We start from the raw sequence: 21,958 nt of genomic DNA on the forward strand, positions 1-21,958 counted from the left end.
CTACATTTCTGTCAGGGCCAAACCGCTACTAAACACGACAATGACAGTGGAAATACAGTTGGATACACAGGAATCATTCCAGACTCATAACAAGATCCTGCCTGACACGTAAATATTGGAATAGTATGAATTTTCAGCGGGCAGGGAAAACATTTATTTGAGCTATAGTGAGTAGCAGCAGCAGGCAATCTATTGGCCGTGGACAGGAGGCAGTGGGAGGGAAGGATGGGCTCTTGATCTCTCATAAATCTGCCAGCCACTCTCTCTTCCCACAGGCCTCCATATTTCTTCATTAAACTGGACTCTGTCAGGACCCAATTTGTGCCCAAGACCCAAGCTCTGGATGCTAACTGTAGCATTGTCACCAGCAAAGGGAGTCATGCTATACTGTACACATCCACAGACAGACAGACAGACAGACACACACACACACACACACATTACACATACACGTAAACACGCACACAATTGTGGTCAGTTGCTATTTCATTTTCATCAACGGCAACTTCTTCTCTGGCAGTAAATGAACTACTCCATAGCACTATGGTATTAAGCTCTGGTCATCCCCTAATTGGCCCAAGCTCCCATTAAACACTATGTACATTAACCAGAAACACATGGAATGCCTTGTGATAGGCCAGACACCTGCCACAGAGTTATCCCTATGGTATTCTACTTCCCGGTGGAGCTCAGCTGTTTTATCTAGACCTGTGCATCCATCAGTGTCAACTCTAATATTGGGTTTCCCCGGCTCCCAATAGGCACCTAATGTTTTTGTTTACGCCGTTTATGTTTTCAGACTTGTGTACTCACAGGCCCTCGCCTGGTGTTGCTCTCTGACATTCTCCTGCCAAACTGCGTGAAAGCAATTTCAGTGTTACATGCACCCAGCCTATTAAAATGCCTCAGCATGATGACATGCGTCTGCAGCTTTGCTCTCTCACTCCCCCCGGTGGACTGGGATCTTGACTTCAGACCAGCAGACAAGGAAAAAAGTCTCAAAATCCAGTTTTCCACCAAATTCTGCTCTGTCCCCGTGTCTAATCCTCCATGCTATACTTCACACTCAAACAGACCTCCCGGTGTTCTGTGGTGAACTATTAATCCACGATGCACCACAGAAACAGAAAGTGGTGAATTCCTCTTCAGTCTTTCAGAAGGATGAGGATTGTACACAAGGGGAGGTATTGGCTGAGGACTGGCCATGTTGACTGCTAATTGAGAGGCCTCATGCTGTCTGTCTGTTCCTCTCTGTCTGCCAACTCTGCCAGATCCCCTATGAAGATTCGCTGCCAAACACACACCTCCATGTCCTGCAGGTAGCAGACTGGAATGGGTGGGCCGGGCTGGAGGGATGGACTATTCTCTCAGTGTGGAAAGTTAATCATTTTTACGCTGCTACTCTCTGTTTATTATCTGTGCATAGTCACTTTACCTCTACCTACATGTACATATTACCTCAATTACCTCGACCAACCGGTGCCCCTGCACATTGACTCTGAACCGGAACCCCCTGTATGTAGCCTCGCTACTGTTATTTTATTGTTGCTCCTTAATTATTTGTTATATTTCTTTTATTTGTTCTTCTTCTTAAAACTGCATTGTTGGTTAAGGGCTTGTAAGTAAGCATTTCACGGTAAGGTCTACACCTGTTGTATTCGGCGCATGTGACAAATAACATTTGATTTGATCTGATTTGAAAAGCTGGGCATGGCTGGCCTGGTATTGCTGTATATGCGTGAACAGCCCAACTAGACAGGCCTGGTCACAGTGAGTGTAATGAGCTTTATGAGGCAGTCTCTGTCCTCTCCTCTCACTGGGCAACGTTGCTTCCATGTCATTTCAACCCCAAAAAGTCGATGTGATGACATTGAGTCAACGTGGAAAACTACTTGATTTTGCAAAAAAGTCATCAACGTAAGGGCATTGTATTTTTTTCACCCAACTTTTAACCGAAATGACGTGGTAAAATGTCTTGTTGATTTCACTTTGAATTCACGCTAGATGACATCTCAACCAAATGAAATCAAAACTAGATGTTGAACTGACGTCTGTGCCCAGTGGGCTGTCTGTCTGTCTGTCTACTGTAGGAGAACTCTACTGGGCAGCTGGCGCTACACTGTGCTACATCTGATCCAGCTGGGAGATGGAGAGATAAGCAAACCAGGAGAGAGGGGGTGCTGTGAGTGAGGGGGGGATATGGTGAGCTAGGGCAATAGAGGGAGGTAGTTGGATGGTGTGATTCAGGCCCTGATGTCAGAGTGCTGATGAGAGATGTGCGGGAAGTGCGACACATGAAGCATATCTGATCTGCTCCAGTAGCCCATCTGGGGGCCTCCGGCAAAGAGCTGCCCTCCAGACAAGGCCATTTATCCCACAGCCAGAGCAGCCCAGGCTGGCTCTGTTGCTGACATGCACACACACGAATACACACACGCACGCACGCACGCACGCACACACACACACACACACACACACACACACACACACACACGGCGAGAGATTGGACTTTCTCGTTTTTTCTATTTACCTAGATTATTACAGAGTGTGGCTGACATGTTCAATGGGACAAAATAAACAAATCCAGTTTACTTTCAGTTTATTTCTGTCCTTCGTGTGATTGTCACCTCCTTCGTGTCACTTTTTTCTAAGAATAATGTTTATGGCAAATGTACAGTTAATGTTGTGGGAATAGCAACAATCCCAAGCTGTCTCTCTCCTTCTCTCTCTCGCCACCTCTTATCCTACTTTCTCCCCTCTCCTTATCTGCTTCATTGGCCACACTTACGACAGGCGTAAAGAGTATAGGGAGAGTGCTTGTAGCGTTCATATTGCCCTCATTTTGGTGGATGAGATTTAAATTTGATCTGGATAACTCTTCCCTCAGTGAAGCGGGAGGGAGCGGGAGCCATTGAAGCTAATGACAGTACTTTATTCCCCATCACTCTGTTGGCTCCCCCTGGCTGTCCTGCTCTGCCTTAGGCCCTGGGCTGATTACACAGGCAGATTGATGCCTGTCATCAGTTCCCTGGGAATTGGAAAAGGATTCTACTCTTGACGCTCTCTGTGACAAGTCAACGATTGAACTAGTAGTCTGGTCCCGTGTGGCTCAGTTGGTAGAGCATGGTGTTTGCAACGCCACAGACGTGGGTTCAATTCCCACAGGGGACCAGTGAAAAGGAAAAAAAGTTTGCGTATGTATGCACTGCATAAGAGTGTCTGCTAAATTATTAAAATGTAAATGTTATATTGTCTCTAAACCCATAGAACCTGCAGTCAGCTACACTAACCTTCGTCTTGGAGTGTTTCAAACACCATAAGGTCAATGGTTGGCTTGAGGAGTAGATTTATTCTTAGAAGGGATTGGTTCTTGCCGTTGCTTTTCATCTGTCCTGATTGAATGGTCATAGCCATTGAGATCAGTGGAGGAGAGGGAGAAAGGGAGGAGAGAGAGGAGACAGTGAAATTAGTCAGGGAGCTAGAGGAGGTCTTTCTGTCAGATGAGAGGGCGATGCTCCATCTGTATTCACACAGTACTCTCCATCCTCTCTTCTCCCCATTCCTCGCTTTGTGTGCGTGCGTGCACATACTACTTACTGTATGTGTCATTAGAATGTACAGTACATGCTTTCATCACAGAGAATAAGACACAGACCCCAGAGGTGAACCCAGCAGAAGAAGCCTACTGGAGTGTCTTATGTACTGTAATTTACATACTCATATGTAGGGTTGCAATAAATTCCCTGGTTTTCCAGAAATCCCGGTGTGCGGATCCAGGAATCAGCAGGGAATAAGAAAGATATCAGGAAACCTCCAACCAGGATTTATGGCAACCCTAATCATATGGCATATGGGTTACATTTATGATAGATCAAAGTTATCACCGTACACAGAACCAGGCCGTACATACTTAAAATATATATATATATATATATATATATATATATATATATATATATATATATATATATATATATATATATTAGATTCATTTGAATTTATTGAGCTATTTGATACTGACAGAAAGCGACACCTGTGCATTTTCCATTTTATAACAGGGTTGGGGTGAATTCCATTTCAATTCCAGTCAATTCAGGAAGTACACTGAAATTCCAATTGGTTTCATGGGTTTTCATTGGTTTTCAATTATGAATTGACTGCATTTGAAAGGGAATTGACCCCAACCCTGTTACAAAATGGAAAATGCACAGCTGATGCTTTCTGTCAGTTCTCATTATTCAGTACTTCAGACAAATAATAAAGGTCAGCAAAGCATAAAAGTATTAAAAGTATATTTTATTGATCAAACGCCCTTTCTGTTTTCTGACAGCAAACTTCCACGATGAGCTACCCATAGCCCATTCATTTGCATGCTTTGCTTTGCTGTCAGGACGCTACATATTTTTTGCAATGAATAATTGTTTAGTCAGTGGAGGTACACCAGTCATCTCTTAGGATTCCTAGAGGTTTCACTTTTGACTCCCTCTTCCTGGGTTCATGTCTGTTTAGGGTTAGTCCATCTCTATCACAGTAGCTACATTACTCTAACACCCTGTACAGCTGTCATGCTAATGGTGGTGCTCCGTGCCTCTGCCTGGGTTCCGCTCCAGCTAAAGGTTGTGTCTGATGAGGTTATTGGAGCCATTGAGCAACAGTTTGTTCAAAGCCTGTCTGAAGGACGGCGGCTCGATGAGCTGGAACACGGATAGAAGCCATAATAAATGAAAATAAAAGTTTTGGTTCCACTTAATGACGCCAAAGGGCAGATGGAGGGTGTCTGGATGAAAGGGGAGGGCAGGTGTTTCAACTCAATGAACTGTTATCCTTTCCACTCTAAGGCAGTTGCCTGCCGGAGCTTTTGAAGGGAATTCTTGCTTTTCACATAAGGGTATGTCAAAGCCACGGATCCTCAACCAACACTTTTACTTTTATAAAGGCAATTACTGTCTGAGGGAAGAGAATGTGAGATTTTCTTTGTTAAAGGTTCCACTTTTCTTTCCGTGTGCTTTTCGTTCTTTTGTTTTCTATTATTTTATAGAATCCGACATGCCAAACAAAGTTTCCACTTGCAGTGCTACGCTTATTTTTCACTTCTCCATGCTTTCATTCTTCTTCATTCTTTCCGTATCACCCTGTCCCACCTGCACCATATCCTCACCAGCAGTAGGCAGCCATATATACAGTGGGGTCCAAAATGTATTGACACCATTGATAAAGATGAGCAATAGTGACTGTATAACATATACAATTCAGATAATGAAATTATATGATTTTATTCTAATAAAATAGAATAAAATCCGAAAATAGATGTTGTTTAAAAAGTTATACGACTAACCTCTCACCTTTACCAATAACAGTGGGGGTTAGCATGTCTTGGGGTTATGATCTTTGACCCTCTAACTTTCTCACTCTTCGTTATTCACGATTCATTCTTGATTATCCGTAATCATGGTAGCATCCACATTAAATTACAAGTGTTTAGAAACATACTCTATTCTTCTTAACAATAAAAGTAACTCCAAAATGACACAATACATTATTTACCATTCGTTTCAGTAGTGCACAAAATAATCTGAAACACAACCAAAACAAACTGCAAATGCCTCCAACAAGTCTGTAGAGTCCGAAGCTTGATCATTGTAGTCATTTTATGCTAGGAATATGGGACCAAATCCTAAACTTTTGACTACTTTAAGTATTACTTGTTCAACAACCTCTCTTTCTCTGAGCAATTGTATTAGTATAAAACAATATAATACAGCTTTGAGCATACAATATAGCTCAGTATTTGAATGATTTATTTTATACAGTCATTATTGCTCATCTTTATGAATGGTGTCAATCATTTTGGACCCCACGGTATAGAGCCCACTTGGCAGACGTCAGTGTAATGAACACGAGGGAGACAGAGAGCTGCTTTCAAGCGCAGAGTGCAACAGGTGTTTAACGAAAGGGACCATAGGAGGAGACTGGGTCCAGGGGCAGGCATACGCGGTAGGTCCAACAGTACCGGCAGGGAATAGGCAAAAATATTTGTGAGTGAGACAGGCAAAAACTATCATACACAGGAGGAGAGACGGACGGGAAAAACCAGCGCTCCGAAAAAAAGTGTCTCGAAACAAACAATACCTCACAGTGGTGGGGTGCAAGGAACTGAAGTAAATAGTGTGGGATGATGACATGCAGGTGTGTGAACAGGTGATTAGAATTCTGGTGATTGGGATCTGGAAAGGGACCTGGAAAGTGGGCTGCAGACGTTACAGTCAGTTCAACCTCTATTTTTCTTATTTACATTTAGTTGTCAACTAACGTCAATTCAATGTGAAATAAAAACAAATGCCACCATGTCATTGGATTTAAGTTCAAAGTTGGGTGAAAAAAAATACGTTGAAGACTTTTTGCAAATCCAATCAGTTTTCCACATTGATTCAACATCGTCACATTTCATTTTTTGGTAAAAATTACATGGAAACAACATTGATTCAGACAGTTTTTTTGCCCAGTGAGAGAGTTGGGCCAGGTTTTAGAATGGCTTCCATTATTCTCAAAATGTTGGTGATGTAACAATACTAGAGCACCTCCAACAATTCCCTATGAAATGACCCGCTGTAAAGAAGTTAAACAGAGCACCGAAATGAACAGACGTTTTTATGGTTTAGCATTGGGGATAATGTTAATACAAGTCTGTACAGTGTTGTAGTGCCAATAAATTGCATATCTGCTTTCGCTGGACATCTTCATCGGCTTTGAAAACCATCAGAAACAAACAGCACAACGCGGAAGCGTCAATTATCACTAAGCAAACGACTATGAAGGAGAAAGTGGCACTCTCGAAATGTTGAGAAAGAAACCGCATTGGCACAACTCTCTCGATTCAGAGCAATCTGAATGTATTCAGACTCTTTCACTTTTTCCACATTTTGTTACGTTACAGCCTTATTCTAAAATGTTTCTAATAGTTTTTTTCCACCCTCATCAATCTACACACAATACTCCATAATGATGATGTATTAAAGATAAAAAATTGAAATATCACATTTACAAAGTATTCCAATCAAATTGTATTAGTCACATGCGCTGAATACAACAGGGAAACAGGGAAATGCTAACTTATGAGCCCCCTAACTAAAATACGAGTAAGAAATAAAAAGTAACAAGTAATTAAAGATCCGCAGTAAAATAACAATAGTGAGACTATGCACAGATTAGATGATTAGATGTTCAGGAGTCTTATGGCTTGGGGTTAGAAGCTGTTTAGAAGCCTCTTGGACCTAGACCTGGTGCTCCGGTACCGGTTTCCGTGCGGTAGCAGAGAGAACAGTCTATGACTAGGGTGGCTGGAGTCTTTAACAATATTTAGGGCCTTCCTCAGACACCGCCTGGCATAGAGGTCCTGAATGGCAGGAAGCTTGGCCCCAGTGATGTACTGGGCCCTACGCACTACCCTCTGTATTGCCTTGCAGTCCGAGGCCGAGCAGTTGCCATACCATGCTCTCGATGGTGCAGCTGTAGAACCTTTGATCTGAGGACGCATACCAAATCTTTTCAGTCTCCTGAGGGGGAATAGGTTTTGTCATGCCCTCTTCACGACTGTCTTGGTGTGCTTGAACCATGTTGGTTGGTTGATGATGTGGACACCAAGGAACTTGAAGCTCTCAACCTGCTCCAGTACAGCCCTGTCGATGAGAATGGGGGCGTGCTCGGTCCTTTTTTTCCTGTAGTCCACAATCATCTCCTTTGTCAAGGACAAAGGATGATTCAGACCCTTTACTCAGTACTTTCTTGAAGCACCTTTGGCAGCGATTACAGCCTTGAATCTTCTTGGGTATGACACTACAAGCTTGGCACACATGTATTTGGGGAGTTTCTCCCATTCTTCTCTGCAGATCCCCTCAAGCTCTCTCAGGTTGGTTGGGGAGCGTCACTGCACAGTTATTTTCAGGTCTCTCCAGAGATGTTAGATCGGGTTCGAGTCCGGGCTCTGGCTGGGCCACTCAAGGACTTTCAGAGACTTGTCCCGAAGCCACTACTGCATTGTCTTGGCTGTGTGCTTATGGCCGTTGTCCTGTCTGAGGTCCTGAGCACTCTGGAGCAGGTTTTAATAAAGGATCTCTCTGTACTTTGCTCTGTTCATCTTTCCCTCGATCCTGATTAGTCTCAAAGTCCGTGCAGCTGACAAACATTGCCACACCATGATGCTGCCACCACCATGCTTCACCATAGGGATGGTGCCAGGTTTCCTCCAGACGTGATGCTTGGCATTCAGGCCAAAGAGTTCAATCTTGGTTTCATCAGACCAGAGAATCTTGTTTCTCATGGTCTGAAAATCTTTAGGTGCCTTTTGCAAACTCCAAGTGGGCTGTCATGTGCCTTTTACTGAGGAGTGGCTTCCGTCTGGCCACTCTACCATAACGGCCAGTTCAATTTTGAGTCTCATAGCAAGGGGTCTGAATACTTATGTAAATAAGGTATTTCTGTTTTTGTTTTTAACACATTTGCAAACATTTCTAAAAACCTGTTTTCACTTTGACACAATGGGGTGTTGTGTGTAGATTGATGAGGAAAAACGTGTATTTAATCCATTTTAGAATGAGGCTGTAATGTAACAAAATGTGGTTAAAGTGAAGGGGACCGAATACTTCCCGAATGCACTGTATATTACTCTGCCTCAGACCATTGCTCATTCTGACTCATAATGATCCAGGTCCCTAGCTACAACAGTCTGGCCAGCCCAGTCATTTAAATGAGTTCACTATGCATTCAATCCATCTTCAAGACCTCCTAAGGAGGGGGTGAGAAAGCCTGTCGCGTAGAGCCGTCTTGTGATGGCAACAATGTAACTTCAGACAAGCGGAAGGCCACTATAGATTTTTTTGTTGTCTAATGCCTCTCTAGAATAATAAGGAAATTAATGCCTGGATATTAGGGGATTGGTGCCAATCAGAGCTTGCCTGAAGCCTGATTAGTCTCCCAGTCCGTGCAGCTGACAAACATTGCCACACCATGATGCTGCCACCACCATGCTTCACTGTAGGGATGGTGCCAGGTTTCCTCCAGACGTGATGCTTGGCATTCAGGCCAAAGAGTTCAATCTTGGTTTCATCAGACCAGAGAATCTTGTTTATCATGGTCTGAAAATCTTTAGGTGCCTTTTGCAAACTCCAAGCAGGCTGTCATGTGCCTTTTACTGAGGAGTGGCTTCCGTCTGGCCACTCTACCATAAAGGCCTGATTGGTGGAGGACTGCAGAGATGGTTTTCCTTCTGGAAGGTTCTCCCATCTCCACAGAGGAACTCTGGAGCTCTGTCAGAGGGACCATCAGGTTCTTGATCGGGTTCTTGGTCCCCTCCCCTCCCTGACCAAGGACCTTCTCCCACGTTTGACTCTTGGTGGTTCCAAACTTCTTCCAAATAAGAATGATGGAGGCCACTGTGTTCTTAGAGATTTTCAATGCTACAGAAATGTTTTTGTACCCTTCACCAGATCTGTGTGTTGGCACAATCCTGTCTCTGAGCTTTACGGACAATTATTTCGACCTCATGGCTTGGTTTTGCTCTGACATGCACTGTCAAGTGCGGGATCTTATATAGACAGGTGTGTGCCTTTCCAAATCATGTCCAATCATTTGAATTTACCACAGGTGGACTCCAATCAAGTTGTAGAAACATCTCAAGGATGATCAATGGAAACAGGATGCATCTGAGTTCAATTTTGAGTCTCATAGCAAGGGGTCTGAATACTTATGCAAATAAGATATTTCTGTTTTTTTTTTAACACATTTGCAAACATTTCTTAAAACGTTTTCACTTTGTCACAATGGGGTGTTGTGTGTAGATTGATGAGGTACATGTATTTAATCCATTTTAGAATAAGGCTGTAACGTAACAAAATGTGGTTAAAGTGAAGGGGACCGAATACTTCCCGAATGCACTGTATATTACTCTGCCTCAGACCATTGCTCATTCTGACTCATAATGATCCAGGTCCCTAGCTACAACAGCCTGGCCAGCCCAGTCATTTAAATGAGTTCACTATGCATTCAATCCATCAGCAAGACCCCCTTAAGGAGGGGATGAGAAAGCCTGTCGCGTAGAGCCGTCTTGTGATGGCAACAATGTAACTTCAGACAAGCGGAAGGCCACTATAGATTTTTTGTTGTTGTCTAGTATTTCTCTAGAATAATAAGGAAATTAAGAGCTGGATATTAGAGGATTGGTGCCAATCAGCAGCTTCCCTGGAGCCTGTCCCGTTCTGCCTGATTAGTTCCCCTTCTCTCTCTCTCTCTCTCTCTCTCTCTCTCTCTCTCTCTCTCTCTGCTCTGATGCCGTACGGGGGAGAAATCCCTGTGATTTTTCACTCTTTGTCTTGCCGTAAAAAAAGAAAGACATGGAATGTACACAATGTACTGTACAGGATTTCAGTGCTAAGCAGAGGTTTCTTCCAATCAGAATGTCGCCCAACATAACACTTCCTTTGGCTGAGAGGGTTGAAAGGAATTGTTAAAAGATTCCCTCAGTAGGATCAGATAGAGTGAGACAGAAATTCAGGTATTACGCTGCAGAGCTGCTCTACAATTTCTCTGATTGCCTCAATCGATTTTTTTGTTCTCACCTTAACCAACTCTCTTTAACAATCTCTCTGTCTGTGGCTGAAGAAGAGTTCTTCTAGTGAAGCATTGTATTTTTCTTTGCCTCATTCTATCCTACCCTAGCTATGTGGTGTTTAGCACCCAATCCAAAGTTCTTGCAACCAGTCTATGGTGAGACAATCAGTGATTTTCTCTCTGCCAGTCAAATGCAGTCAGTGCCAGAAAGTCTCTAAGTAGAGCACAGCCAAGAAGAATCCAATAAAACAAAATACTGCCTGGATTAGAGTTTTTTAAGAGGAACAAAAACAATCCTTAATTGCTTTGCTATTCTGCAGTCTTGTTCAGGTCAGGATTTCAAATCTGCTGTCGTCAGGTTGACTGTCTGCCGCATCCTAAAAAATAGATCCAGGCTATTGCTGTGGAATAGCAATCCTAGATATTTTAAATGAGGTCTCAGAGGCTTGACATTTTCTTCATCGCTTAGCTCTCTCTGTGTCAGATCTCCACTGCCCCTGTGTAGCCCTTTCCCACACTATTACTTTGTGGAGGATACAGACCTGGAACCCTCATAAGCTGTTTAGTTGAAACAGTCATTTTGAGTTTGTTTACTTAGCTACCGTTTAGCTTTCACATTATGCCAAGCCTGATGATACACTGGAGAAACAGACTTCTGTCTCATGTACTTTAAGCAATCCATTCTCCTCTTTTCACACCCTCTCTGGTCTCATCACTCATTGTCCTGTAGACCTTGGTGTATTGTTCTTGACTGATCCCTGTATCTATGGGTAAAGCAAGTCATTCCCCCATCACACAGTCCCAGAATGGGCATGTCTGTCAGGATCACATCTATCTGACAGTGAAGCAGCACTCTGTCAGCCTCCCACTCCTGTCTCCCGTCTCTCTCAGGGACACTTAGATTAGTCGGCATATTACATTTACGCCTGATTGGTAAAGTCCTTCAACCACTCAAAGTCCTTGAGTACTCCATCCCTCAAAAATAGAAATCCCTGAACTTTTAATTGGTTTGTTCAACAGAATGTGTTGATCTGGGAAAAATGGTCACTGCAAGTTCACAGTTTAGGTTTACTGTACCATATGCGTATGTGTGTTTCTGCATGTCTCTCCACCTGCTCAGCCAATGACTAGGTTGAAGGATGGAAGGTGTTTCAGAAGGGGAAAGCATCTCCTCTGAGCAATAGCTTTAGCATATACAGTATGGACCCTTTACATTGGTCATTATGCAGATGATAGGAGGTGACCTTCACTATCACCACATAAGGACACAGCTAAACAGGGCATAGAGAATGGAAGTATTGAGCCATGCTCTCTTAAACTAGACCCTCCACCATGGACCACTACTCACAATCACCAATTGCAAAGAGAGGTTCCTTAGTATGTGTGCCATTTTAATGTTTGTTTCACACTGTTGCATGTCTGCTCTGATACTGGTTTGAGAGTGGATTGAGATCATTGAGATCATCAATTAGCCTAGCAGCTCTGACTCTGAGTGTAAAATCACCATGGTGATGTTTCCTGCCTGTCTTCACTGGGTAATGTTTCCCTGAACATTGATCCGCTATTGATCTGAGCATGAGAAACCCTGGTTTACCCGGGGGGATCAACTCCCACTCTCCACTCTCACTAAATATTCCCACTGAAGGGCAGGAGCTGTACGGTCACTGACCAACCTCCATGTTCCTTCTGTTCATACAGAGAGGGAGAAATTGAGTGAGAGAGAGAGAGAGAGAGAGAGAGAGAGAGAGAGAGAGAGAGAGGGAAAGAGAGAAAGAGAGGAGGAGAAAGAGAGTGAGATGAATAGTTGAAGAGATTTGAAGAAGTATATAGTCTTTCACGGCTATGCTCTGATCATTAGCTACATGACAATCCAGTTCGGAAATGGAGATGATTATGGAAAAACAAAATAATGAATGCCTCTCACATAGTTTTCAGAAGTCTGCTTGCAATCGTATATATATTCCTTTAGTGACTTCCTTTACATTTCTCAAGGCTTCCGTCAATACATTTTTTGGGGGCAATCATGTGTCTTGGGTTGGAGGAGGCAGGCTCATGTGTACAGTCAGACTTTATGAAGATCTTCCTTTACATCTTTTATTCTCTCTAGTTTGTGCGAGATGTCAAATGTGTTTAGTTTGCTTTTAAGAGCAGCTTGGGCTGCTCCTGTTGTGACAGAATAAGGCTACAAGGAAATGTTTCCCACTCCTAACCCAGAACATCAAAATACCTTTGAATTGCTTCTGTCACCCAGGAAGATTAATGACTGGTGTTGAGTCTGTCAGTAAAATGTAACGCTATGTGTCAGCTCTCTGTCAGCCAGAGAGAGGCTTTGTAAAGAAATTGTTTACTCTGCCTCTTGAATGGTGCGATCAAACTTTTTTATTATGGCACACACTATGGCAGCAGTAAAAGCACTCTGCATCTCTGCTTTAGCAAATGCTACATTGACTTATACGCCTTCTGTCTGGGACTGATGGGGGACGCAGTGCTTCTGAAAATTCTGAGACCATTCAGATTTTCAGAGCTAATGTTGATTCCATTTCCCATTTGTAATGTATGAATGTGTGTTTCTTGGTATGGGAGTCATTTCAGGATCAATAGAAACAAAGGGTGATTGCAAGTGAGAACATCTGGCCTCGGGGCAGAAATAATTGAGCATCTATTCGTTATGCATTGAAATCAACCAACCTCATGATCAATCCTTCCAAAATGACTTTGCAATTTGTGGAAAACACGAGCATAACAATTGAATGGCGCATTAATAATGAATCTGCAACTCAAGACATTTTGGGACAGACAGAGAGTTGGCAAAGAGACAGAGATGAAAAGAGAATTGATGGTTGTTTACTCTAAACTGTCACCACATCATTCCGGTGATACTAGACTCCATTTGGACATAGTTGTAGACATAAGTGCTATATTCCAGCTCATTGCCTTGAGTCCATCTAAACTAGTTTATAAACGTTATACTGTTGCCCAATTTGACCAGCTATGTCAAATGTATTGAATTTTTGGAAAAATCTAGTCTTCAATACAAGAGTACCTGCTGTATGTCACTTGCACAGTAAAGTATTATATACAGTTGAAGTCAGAAGTTTACATATGCACATCTTCAAACCATGATAAAGCCGAAGAAAACATGCGATTCTGGTGCAGCACATGCGGCCTACAAAGCTACAAGTATAGGCTAGCGGATTAGATTTTATTTTTTAAATATAATAAGGCAATTTGTATAATTAGTAGGCTAACGCATGTGTACAGTTGAAGTCGGACGTTTACATGCACCTTAGGCAAATACATTTAAACTCAGTTATTCACAATTCCAGGCATTTAATCCGAGTAAAAATTCCCTGTCTTAGGTCAGGCAGGATCACCACTTTATTTTAAGAATGTGAAATGTCAGAATAATAGTAGAGAGAAAGATTTATTTCAGCTTTTATTTATTTCATCGCATTCCCAGTGGGTCAGAAGTTTACATACAGTACATACATATAGTATTTGGTAGCGTTGCCTTTACATTTTTTTTTTTTACTTGGGTCAAACGTTTCGGGTAGCCTTCCACAAGATTCCCACAATAAGTTGGGTGAATTTTGGCCCATTCCTCCTGGCAGAGCTGGTGTAACTGAGTCAGGTTTGTAGGCTTCCTTGCTCGCACACGCTTTTTCAGTTCTGCCCACAAATGTTATATAGGATTGAGGTCAGGGCTTTGTGATGGCCATTCCAATAACTTGACTTTGTTGTCCTTAAGCCATTTTGCCACGACTTTGGAAGTATGCTTGGGGTCATTGTCCATTTGGAAGACCCATTTGTGACCAAGCTTTAACTTCCTGACTGATGTCTTGAGATGTTGCTTCAATATATCCACATACATTTTCTCCCTCATGATGCTATCTATTTTGTGAAGTGCACCAGTCCCTCCTGCAGCAAAGCACCCCCACAACATGATGCTGCCACCTCCGTGATTCACGGTTGGGATGGTGTTCTTTGGCTTGCAAGCCTCCCCCTTTTCCCTTAAAAAATAACAATGGTCATTATGGCCAAACAGTTCTATTTTTGTTTAATCAGACCAGAGGACGTTTCTCCAAAAAGTAAGAGCTCTGTCCCCATGTGCAGTTGCAAACCGTAGTCTGGCTTTTTTTTATGGCCAATTTGGAGCAGTGGCTTCGTCCTTGCTGAGCAGCCGTTCAGGTTATGTCGATATAGGACTCGTTTTACTGTGGATATAGGTACTTTTGTACCTGTTTCCTCCAGCATCTTCACAAGATCCTTTGCTGTTGTTCTGGAATTGATTTGCAGTTTTTGCACCAAAGTACGTTCATCTCTAGGAGACAGAACGCGTCTCCTTCCTGAGCGGTATGACGGCTGCGTGGTCCCATGGTGTTTATACTTGTGTACTATTGTTTGTACAGATGAACATGGTACCTTCAGGCGTTTGGAAATTGCTCCCAAGGATGAACCAGACTTCTGGAGGTCTACAATTTTTTTCTGAGGTCTTGGCTGATTTCTTTTGATTTTCCCATGATGTCAAGCAAAGAGGCACTGAGTTTGAAGGTAGGCCTTGAAATACATCCACAGGTACACCTCCAATTGACTAACATTATGTCAATTAGCCTATCAGAAGCTTCTAAAGCCATGACATCATTTTCTGGAATTTTCCAAGCTGTTTAAATGCAGTCAACTTAGTGTATGTCAACTTCTGACCCACTGGAATTGTGATACATTGAATTATAAGTGAAATAATCTGTCTGTAAACAATTATTGGAAAAATTACTTGTGTCATGCACAAAGTAGATGTCCTAACCGACTTGCCAAAACTATAGTTTGTTAACAAGAAATTTGTGGAGTGGTTGAAACCAACCTAAGTGTATGCAAACTTTTGAATTCAACGGTATTTCCTTGCATCACTGATTCATGCTTTTCAGCTTCCAGGTTGTATGGCTAAAATACACTCCACTAGAGAGGAAAAGGGGGATACCTAGTCAGTTTTACAACTGAATGCATTCAACTGAAACGTGTCTTCCGCATTTTACACAACCCCTCTGAATCAGAGAGGTGCGGGGAGCTGCCTTAATTGACATCCATGTCTTCGGTGCACGGGGAACAGTGGATTAACTGCCTTGCTCAGTGGCAGAATGACCAATTTTTACCTCGTAGCCTGGCGGGTAGGAGCGTTGGGCGGTAACCGAAAGGTTGCTGGATTGAATCCTAGAGATTTGCTTTTCTGTCAGTATTTTCAGCTCTGTGGCTTACACTGCCTCTTTGGGTGCCGTAGCTTCAAGAACCCCCCGCTCTGGGATATCTCACTCATTTTCTGTCTGTGTCAACAACACCCTTTCATCTCTCCCCATGTGAAGTGTGCTTGCAGCTCTCCCGCCTTGTTAAAACAAACTGTCACCCACAGAGCGCAAGCTAATTAAGGTGTCAAAATAGTCTCCAGATCCATGTGTGTTTGCACACGGACACACATAGTAATTCTGGACATCATTCAGCATCGGAAGATGGATAAATGATACAGTTCAATATGTACCAAGGAATTCCTTTTTGGATTTTTTGGGGGAAGGCAGTGAAGTCCATAGAGCATCAGTGGTTTTGTTCAGTGTGTCTTAATTGCCTTGGTGAAACGATTCATTCTCACCATTTCGCTTGCTCATGCGCCAAGTCACAGTTCTTGATAGAGAGATCCATTCCAAGAAATGGGAAAAGAAAGGAGAATGAAAAGGTGAAGATAGAGATGATTGGAGAGATGTACCAGGAAAAGAGAGAAAATAGGAGATGGTATGAGGGAGAGGGTGTCAACCTGTGAAAGAGCGTGAGGTGAAAAATAGATCGAAATCAACTGTGGTAACTGTCCCTGGGCAGCCATGCAGGCCCTGGGCGTGTTGGCTGTTGTACATTGTCCTGTGGTTGGTCCGCTTGCCACAGAGCCATCTCTGCCTGTATTTACTCTGATTCATAGACCAGGCTTCCCTCCAGCACTAAACACAGCCAGTTCAGAAGGGAGTTGTGCCCAGATGTCACCAAGCGGCTAGATAATGCAGCATGTGTTTGTGACATGAAGTAGAGATGGAGTGTTCTGGACAACTGAGAACAGTCAGAGCAGAGCTGGGAGATGTAGGGTGAATGGCTTTGTTTGATCTCTTTTTAGTCTACTGCAGCCCAATATAAACAGTAGTTACTGTAACTACAGGATAATGCATACAATATGAATGAATGATGTCTTATCTATTTCTGTAACAACTAATTAATGCAGACAGCAAACCAAAACACAGCCAACAGTTCAACCTGGGTTCAATTTTCTCTGCTATAAGTTACAGTTGTGTTCAACTGGCAAGCTGGAGTCTGCTTGAGGGCACACAGCTCAAGTAAAGCATTGTGTTTCTTATGATTGAACTATTCTGTGAGAAGTATTGTTTTTGATCGTTTGATCGGTTTTGCTGGTCTGTAGAAGTAAAAAATAAAAAAAAACATTTCACCCCGTTGGATTTGTAAAGGATTTGTTTATCCTAGTGCTACTGATGTGGAGTTTGTGTTTGTGGTTAATTTCTTCCTTACCAGCAATGGTAACTCCAACTGACTAAAAAAAGGTGGTAGAGATGTTGTCTCTCACCAGTAACAGAATGGTTGGATCCCCTGGATCGCTGTATTTTTCCCTCTGAAAAATATCAAAGCAAAGTCATTTCTAAAAGATCTAAAACTGTGAGTCAACGTCTCCATTTGAAAGGCTTCAGATAGTCCTGCTCACAAAAAGGTGTGCAAACATCTTCGTTTGACTCCTCACTGTCAACCCTAAAACTACCATTCAGCCACAGGGAGAGTTAGTATAATCCATAATACTTAGCGTCTAAAGAGTGTGTAGTAACACCTAGCATGAGTGCACAGTGTCAAGAGGCAAATTCAATTACAATGGCAGATAAGTCTCTGGAGGGAAGCTCAGGTCTGTTTCGGAATTGAATTGCACTCTGAAATTGTGATCATTATTATCGACCAAAATCGGATTCTCCTTAGTCATGGCGTGATTATTTCTAACAACAGCGTGAATTCACCATTGCTGATCAAATCTTGGAGGGAGCATAAAGCATCCGCTTACATGGCTTTGCCTCAAACTATTTTATTTAGGTTATTTATTTATTTATTATTTAGCATGTAAAGTTGAGAGCTGTAAAGAGTTTCTCTTTTATTTTCTCAGAGGATAGTGACATTGAGAAGTTTGAGATAAATGTCAGACTTACAGTACATGTGTAGCCTAGCGGTTGAACCATATTTTGTCATTCATCTTGGGTTAGATTTAGACATTAGACACTTCATAATCACAAACTTACTATACATTCATCCTACTGAATAGTTGTATCTCTCTATTTGTGACAGACCGGCTCAATTCGGTCTTATGTAGCAACATTTGAAATTGTTTTTTTTTTTTACATTGGATAAAAGTAGAGACTCAGAGCTAGAAATCATACACTACAGTTGATCAACAATGGCAAAGTAATTCTTCTTCGAAAGTTGATTAAGTTGTTAGTCCACTTTTGAGATAATGGCCCTTGAATGTTTTGGTACACCTACTGGAGCGTTTTTCTTTGTCTACACCCATTCAGCCTCTTTCACACCCTCTTAAGCCTTAGCCCCACCCATCTCTTCACATGTGATGCCATGTGCTAAACAGATTGATTACGGGAGTGTACAAAACAACCAACGATTTCATCCGTTTAAAAATGTATTTAGTATAGGTCAATCTAGCGAACCAGGCAACTTTCTAAACAACGTTTTGGTTAGTTTCTAGCTAGTTAGCTAGCTAACATGACGTTAACTGGCTAGCCAGTTCAAATAATGATCATATCATAAAGCTGACATCATCTTAACTTTAGCTAATTTGTATTCATTATTACAGAAAAATACTCACAACAAGATCGTTATTTTCAAGTTAATGGCTAATTACAGAAAACAGCTTACGGCTGTGAGTATGATGAAATAAAAGCAGGGCATTCTACTGGAAAAATGTAGAACTTGGACACTGCCTCGTTGGCCTAACGTCATATCCTAATTTGACTTTGGTGCAGGTCATATTGTTCTTCACATTCCTGTCTCTGGTAAACACACACCACTGTATATCAAATCAAATATATTGTTTAGACATGTAGATAGCTAGCTAGCTAGCTAAACAATAAACTATAATTCCTACTCATAACGCTAAAGCTAACCAACTAGGTTCAACCAACCAGCTAACATTATGCCATAACTAGCAAAGCAAATGGATCTGAGAAACAAATTATATTACTACAGAGATCATACATGTAACGTTAGCTAGCGAGCCATCCAGCCAGCTAACATTAGCTAGCTAGCTAACAGTACGCTTTAACTTGCAATGAAAATTATTTTCTGCCAAAATTAGAAATGTATAATATCTGAAAATGTAGCTAGCTAGACTCTCTTACCTGTATACATGTATGAACGCTTCTCCCTCTGTTACGGATGCCATGGATGCCATGGTTTGAAGATGCAATTCAGAGACAGATGTTTTATACAACAGCCTTTGTGTGTTCTTTTTTTGATTTCATCTGTATATTTGCAATCAAATGCCTGAATTTTCTAAATTTCCTTAGCTATTATCCTACTCCACCGGGAATTCCACTGATTTCCAAACTTGAAGTGGAGAGTGGAGAGCATTTGCAACATTATCACAGTTCTTTGTGATATCTTTCAAAAAGCCACATTAGAAAGGATTATCTACACATACTGGGCAGCTCATATTATAGACAGAAGTGTGCTACATGGCAGACCAAACCCGAACTCATCTCTCGGCATGTCCAGTCCATCCATTATCTCAGTCAATCATGGCTAACAGGAAGGTTCCTGTCTTTTTCCGTTCCTAAACCAACTAGGCTCGTAATTAAACAATGTATTCGTATTTACAGATGGCATACAAGTTTGGTATTAAGGCAAATAAAGTTTACATGTTCCAGATGGCATTACTGCCAAGAAACGCAGGTTTTTGTTCAAATGCCTCTCCTGTGAAGTAGTGACGCGCGACATGCACCTAGTTTCCTGAAACTTGTCACATTTGTCCACGCAGCACAACCATAAGTGTTGAAACTGTCAAGGACAATTAGTATATAAAATCCCAGCAGCATATCCTACTCTTTACGACAGATAAGGCAGTATTACATCAGAGAGCTTTTTGTAAGCCCTTTATTTCCATTTCACTGAGGTCCTACTCTGATAAAGGACAAGAGAAGTAGCCGTTATCACTGCTGTGCCATATCAATCTCTTCACACTGCCTGTTGTTTTGGCAGTTGTGTCTGGGGTTTTGGAGACAATCACAGTAGCTAGATAACACACTTTTCTCCATTTTCAAAGTGCTTTTCCACTACAAGGATTGTGTGTTTTCTGTGCTTTATCATGGTTTACTTCTTTCTCTGGCATGTGGTTAAGGAGTGTGGGTCAAGGGATTGTGTGTGTGTGTGTGCCAGTGTGCATGCATATGCACACTAGGGGTAATCTACATTCTGAAAGTCATGCCATCCTTCAGCTAGAGTCTGTCCTTTAGAAAACTTGTGTCTTTTAATCTTTTATCTCAGAAGTCAGACGAATATTTACATTTTCTTGATGAAATTCTCCTTTCAGTTCTTTCCCTCGCTCTGGCTGTGATTGCAGAGCTTGTCTGCGATAATGAACACTCATGCTGACTTACTGCAGGCTTCACAGTGAGGACTGTCATTATTAATCTGTCACAAAACTTTTTAAAGGCATTCCCTATACTAATGGAGATAAATGTAGAAGAGATGAAAGATGATCGTGTTGTTGCTCTTTATTAACCCTGAGAGACGTCCTCTGGTGTGTCTTTTGACACTTAAGCCGTCATTCCGGCAAAAAGGACCCACTTTCAAAAGCACTGTTCATTTCCAACCTTACTTCTTGAGAGCAAATATATTTAACACTGTGGTTTTGGATTCTTACAGAAATACTGTATGAGAGCAATTTGGAGCTATCATTATCATCCCTCCCACTTTTTGAATTTAGCACCCATACCCTGGGGCTTCCTGATTGCATCTTAACTGCTGCAGGTGGGAATAATTACTCTCTACGGCTCAGCCATTATTATATTTGGTAATCATGAGACATTCAGAGCAAAATCTTTACTTTGGCTAATTGGAAGAAGGAGGAATAAAGGTATTCAAATGAATCATCAAAGGGTTATCATGAGGGTTTTTTCCTGAAGGGCCTTTTCTAAGGGCCTCTTGTGGCAATTTGTCTACAGTAGTGGTTAGTTAATCAGGGTGGTTATTGTTCCACTTTACTCACTAGTCACTGCACTTAACCTTCTATGTAACAAGATATCCACTCATAATGCTCCTTACAGCCTGGTAAATGGGGGTCCCTAACCCTAGACTAAATCCTAGACTAACAGATTTTGCAATTACAACAATATGTATCCAATGTAGATTTTTGTTTTACTTATAAAAATGTCATGTAATATTTAGGAATCATGTTCTCTGGTATTATATTTCTCTTCTAGTATACTCTAATACCTCCCTGCTGTTGGTGTGTTTCTCTCCAGTGTCTTCTCTAGAGAATGGAAATGTTGGGGGCCAGAGGAGAGTCGAAGCAGACAGCGGAGCCTTCACACACTCGTCCACACAGGACACAGAGAGTGAGATCCACCATTTTACCACAGCATCCTCCATGAACGTCCCCAACCACCGACCTGTCTTCAGAGGCTTCGCCCTACATGAACTCCTGCTCACTAAAGATTTCCAGGGGGACCAGCGGTTTTTCACAGACCATGGAGATGTGGAAGGACATCCCACAATGCCCGGCTCTGTTACTGCCTTTGAGGCGGGGGATGCCTCAACTCGCCTGGTGCCACATGAGGACGCCCCTGCCTTCTCTGACATCGCCACTACTGCCACGGTGGCTGCCACAACCCCCCTCACCATCTCTGCTTCCACAGACCCTGGGCTACTGGTGAGCATGGCTCAGAATAACCAGTTTGCCAAGGACAAGGCCAGGGAGGCAGAGAAGGTGGCAGTGACCACAGACTCCCTGACCACCCTTGTAGTGGCAACCACTGCCCCTACAGTCAGTGGCCGCAGCCCCAATGCCCCCCCCTTCCTGAATGGAAGCGCCTATGGTCAGGGGGAAGTTATCATGGAAGCCACCCTGCCCCCCCCTGTCCTGACCACCTCAGTTAGGGCGGAGAAAGGTGAGTCAGAGGAACCAGGGGTAAAGAACAAAACAGACCCTGGCATCCAGCTCACTAAACTGACCGCCTTATCCACAGGAGAGGTGGATGAGGGAATGACCACCACAACCATCATCACAACCACCACCATCACCACCATGCAGACACCAGGTAACTTC

General features: G+C 42.4%; 1 protein-coding gene across 9 annotated transcripts in view; it reads left to right on the forward strand.

Moving 5' to 3' along the window:
- LOC110533874 (seizure protein 6 homolog) overlaps window positions 1-21,958 on the forward strand; it is a 206,915-nt gene that overhangs the window by 67,421 nt on the left and 117,536 nt on the right. For 5 of the 9 annotated variants that reach the window (XM_021618444.3, XM_090186630.1, XM_021618441.3 and 2 more), the window contains exon 2: window positions 21,156-21,950. In XM_021618444.3, coding sequence (XP_021474119.3) covers window positions 21,156-21,950 — 795 coding nt within the window. The remainder of the gene's footprint in view (window positions 1-21,155; window positions 21,951-21,958) is intronic. The other 4 variants (XM_090186632.1, XM_090186631.1, XM_021618445.3 and 1 more) reach the window with 1 other exon arrangement.

This window comes from Oncorhynchus mykiss, chromosome 10, assembly GCF_057628025.1.
Source record: "Oncorhynchus mykiss isolate SJ-2025 chromosome 10, ASM5762802v1, whole genome shotgun sequence".
Classification (NCBI taxonomy): domain Eukaryota; kingdom Metazoa; phylum Chordata; class Actinopteri; order Salmoniformes; family Salmonidae; genus Oncorhynchus; species Oncorhynchus mykiss.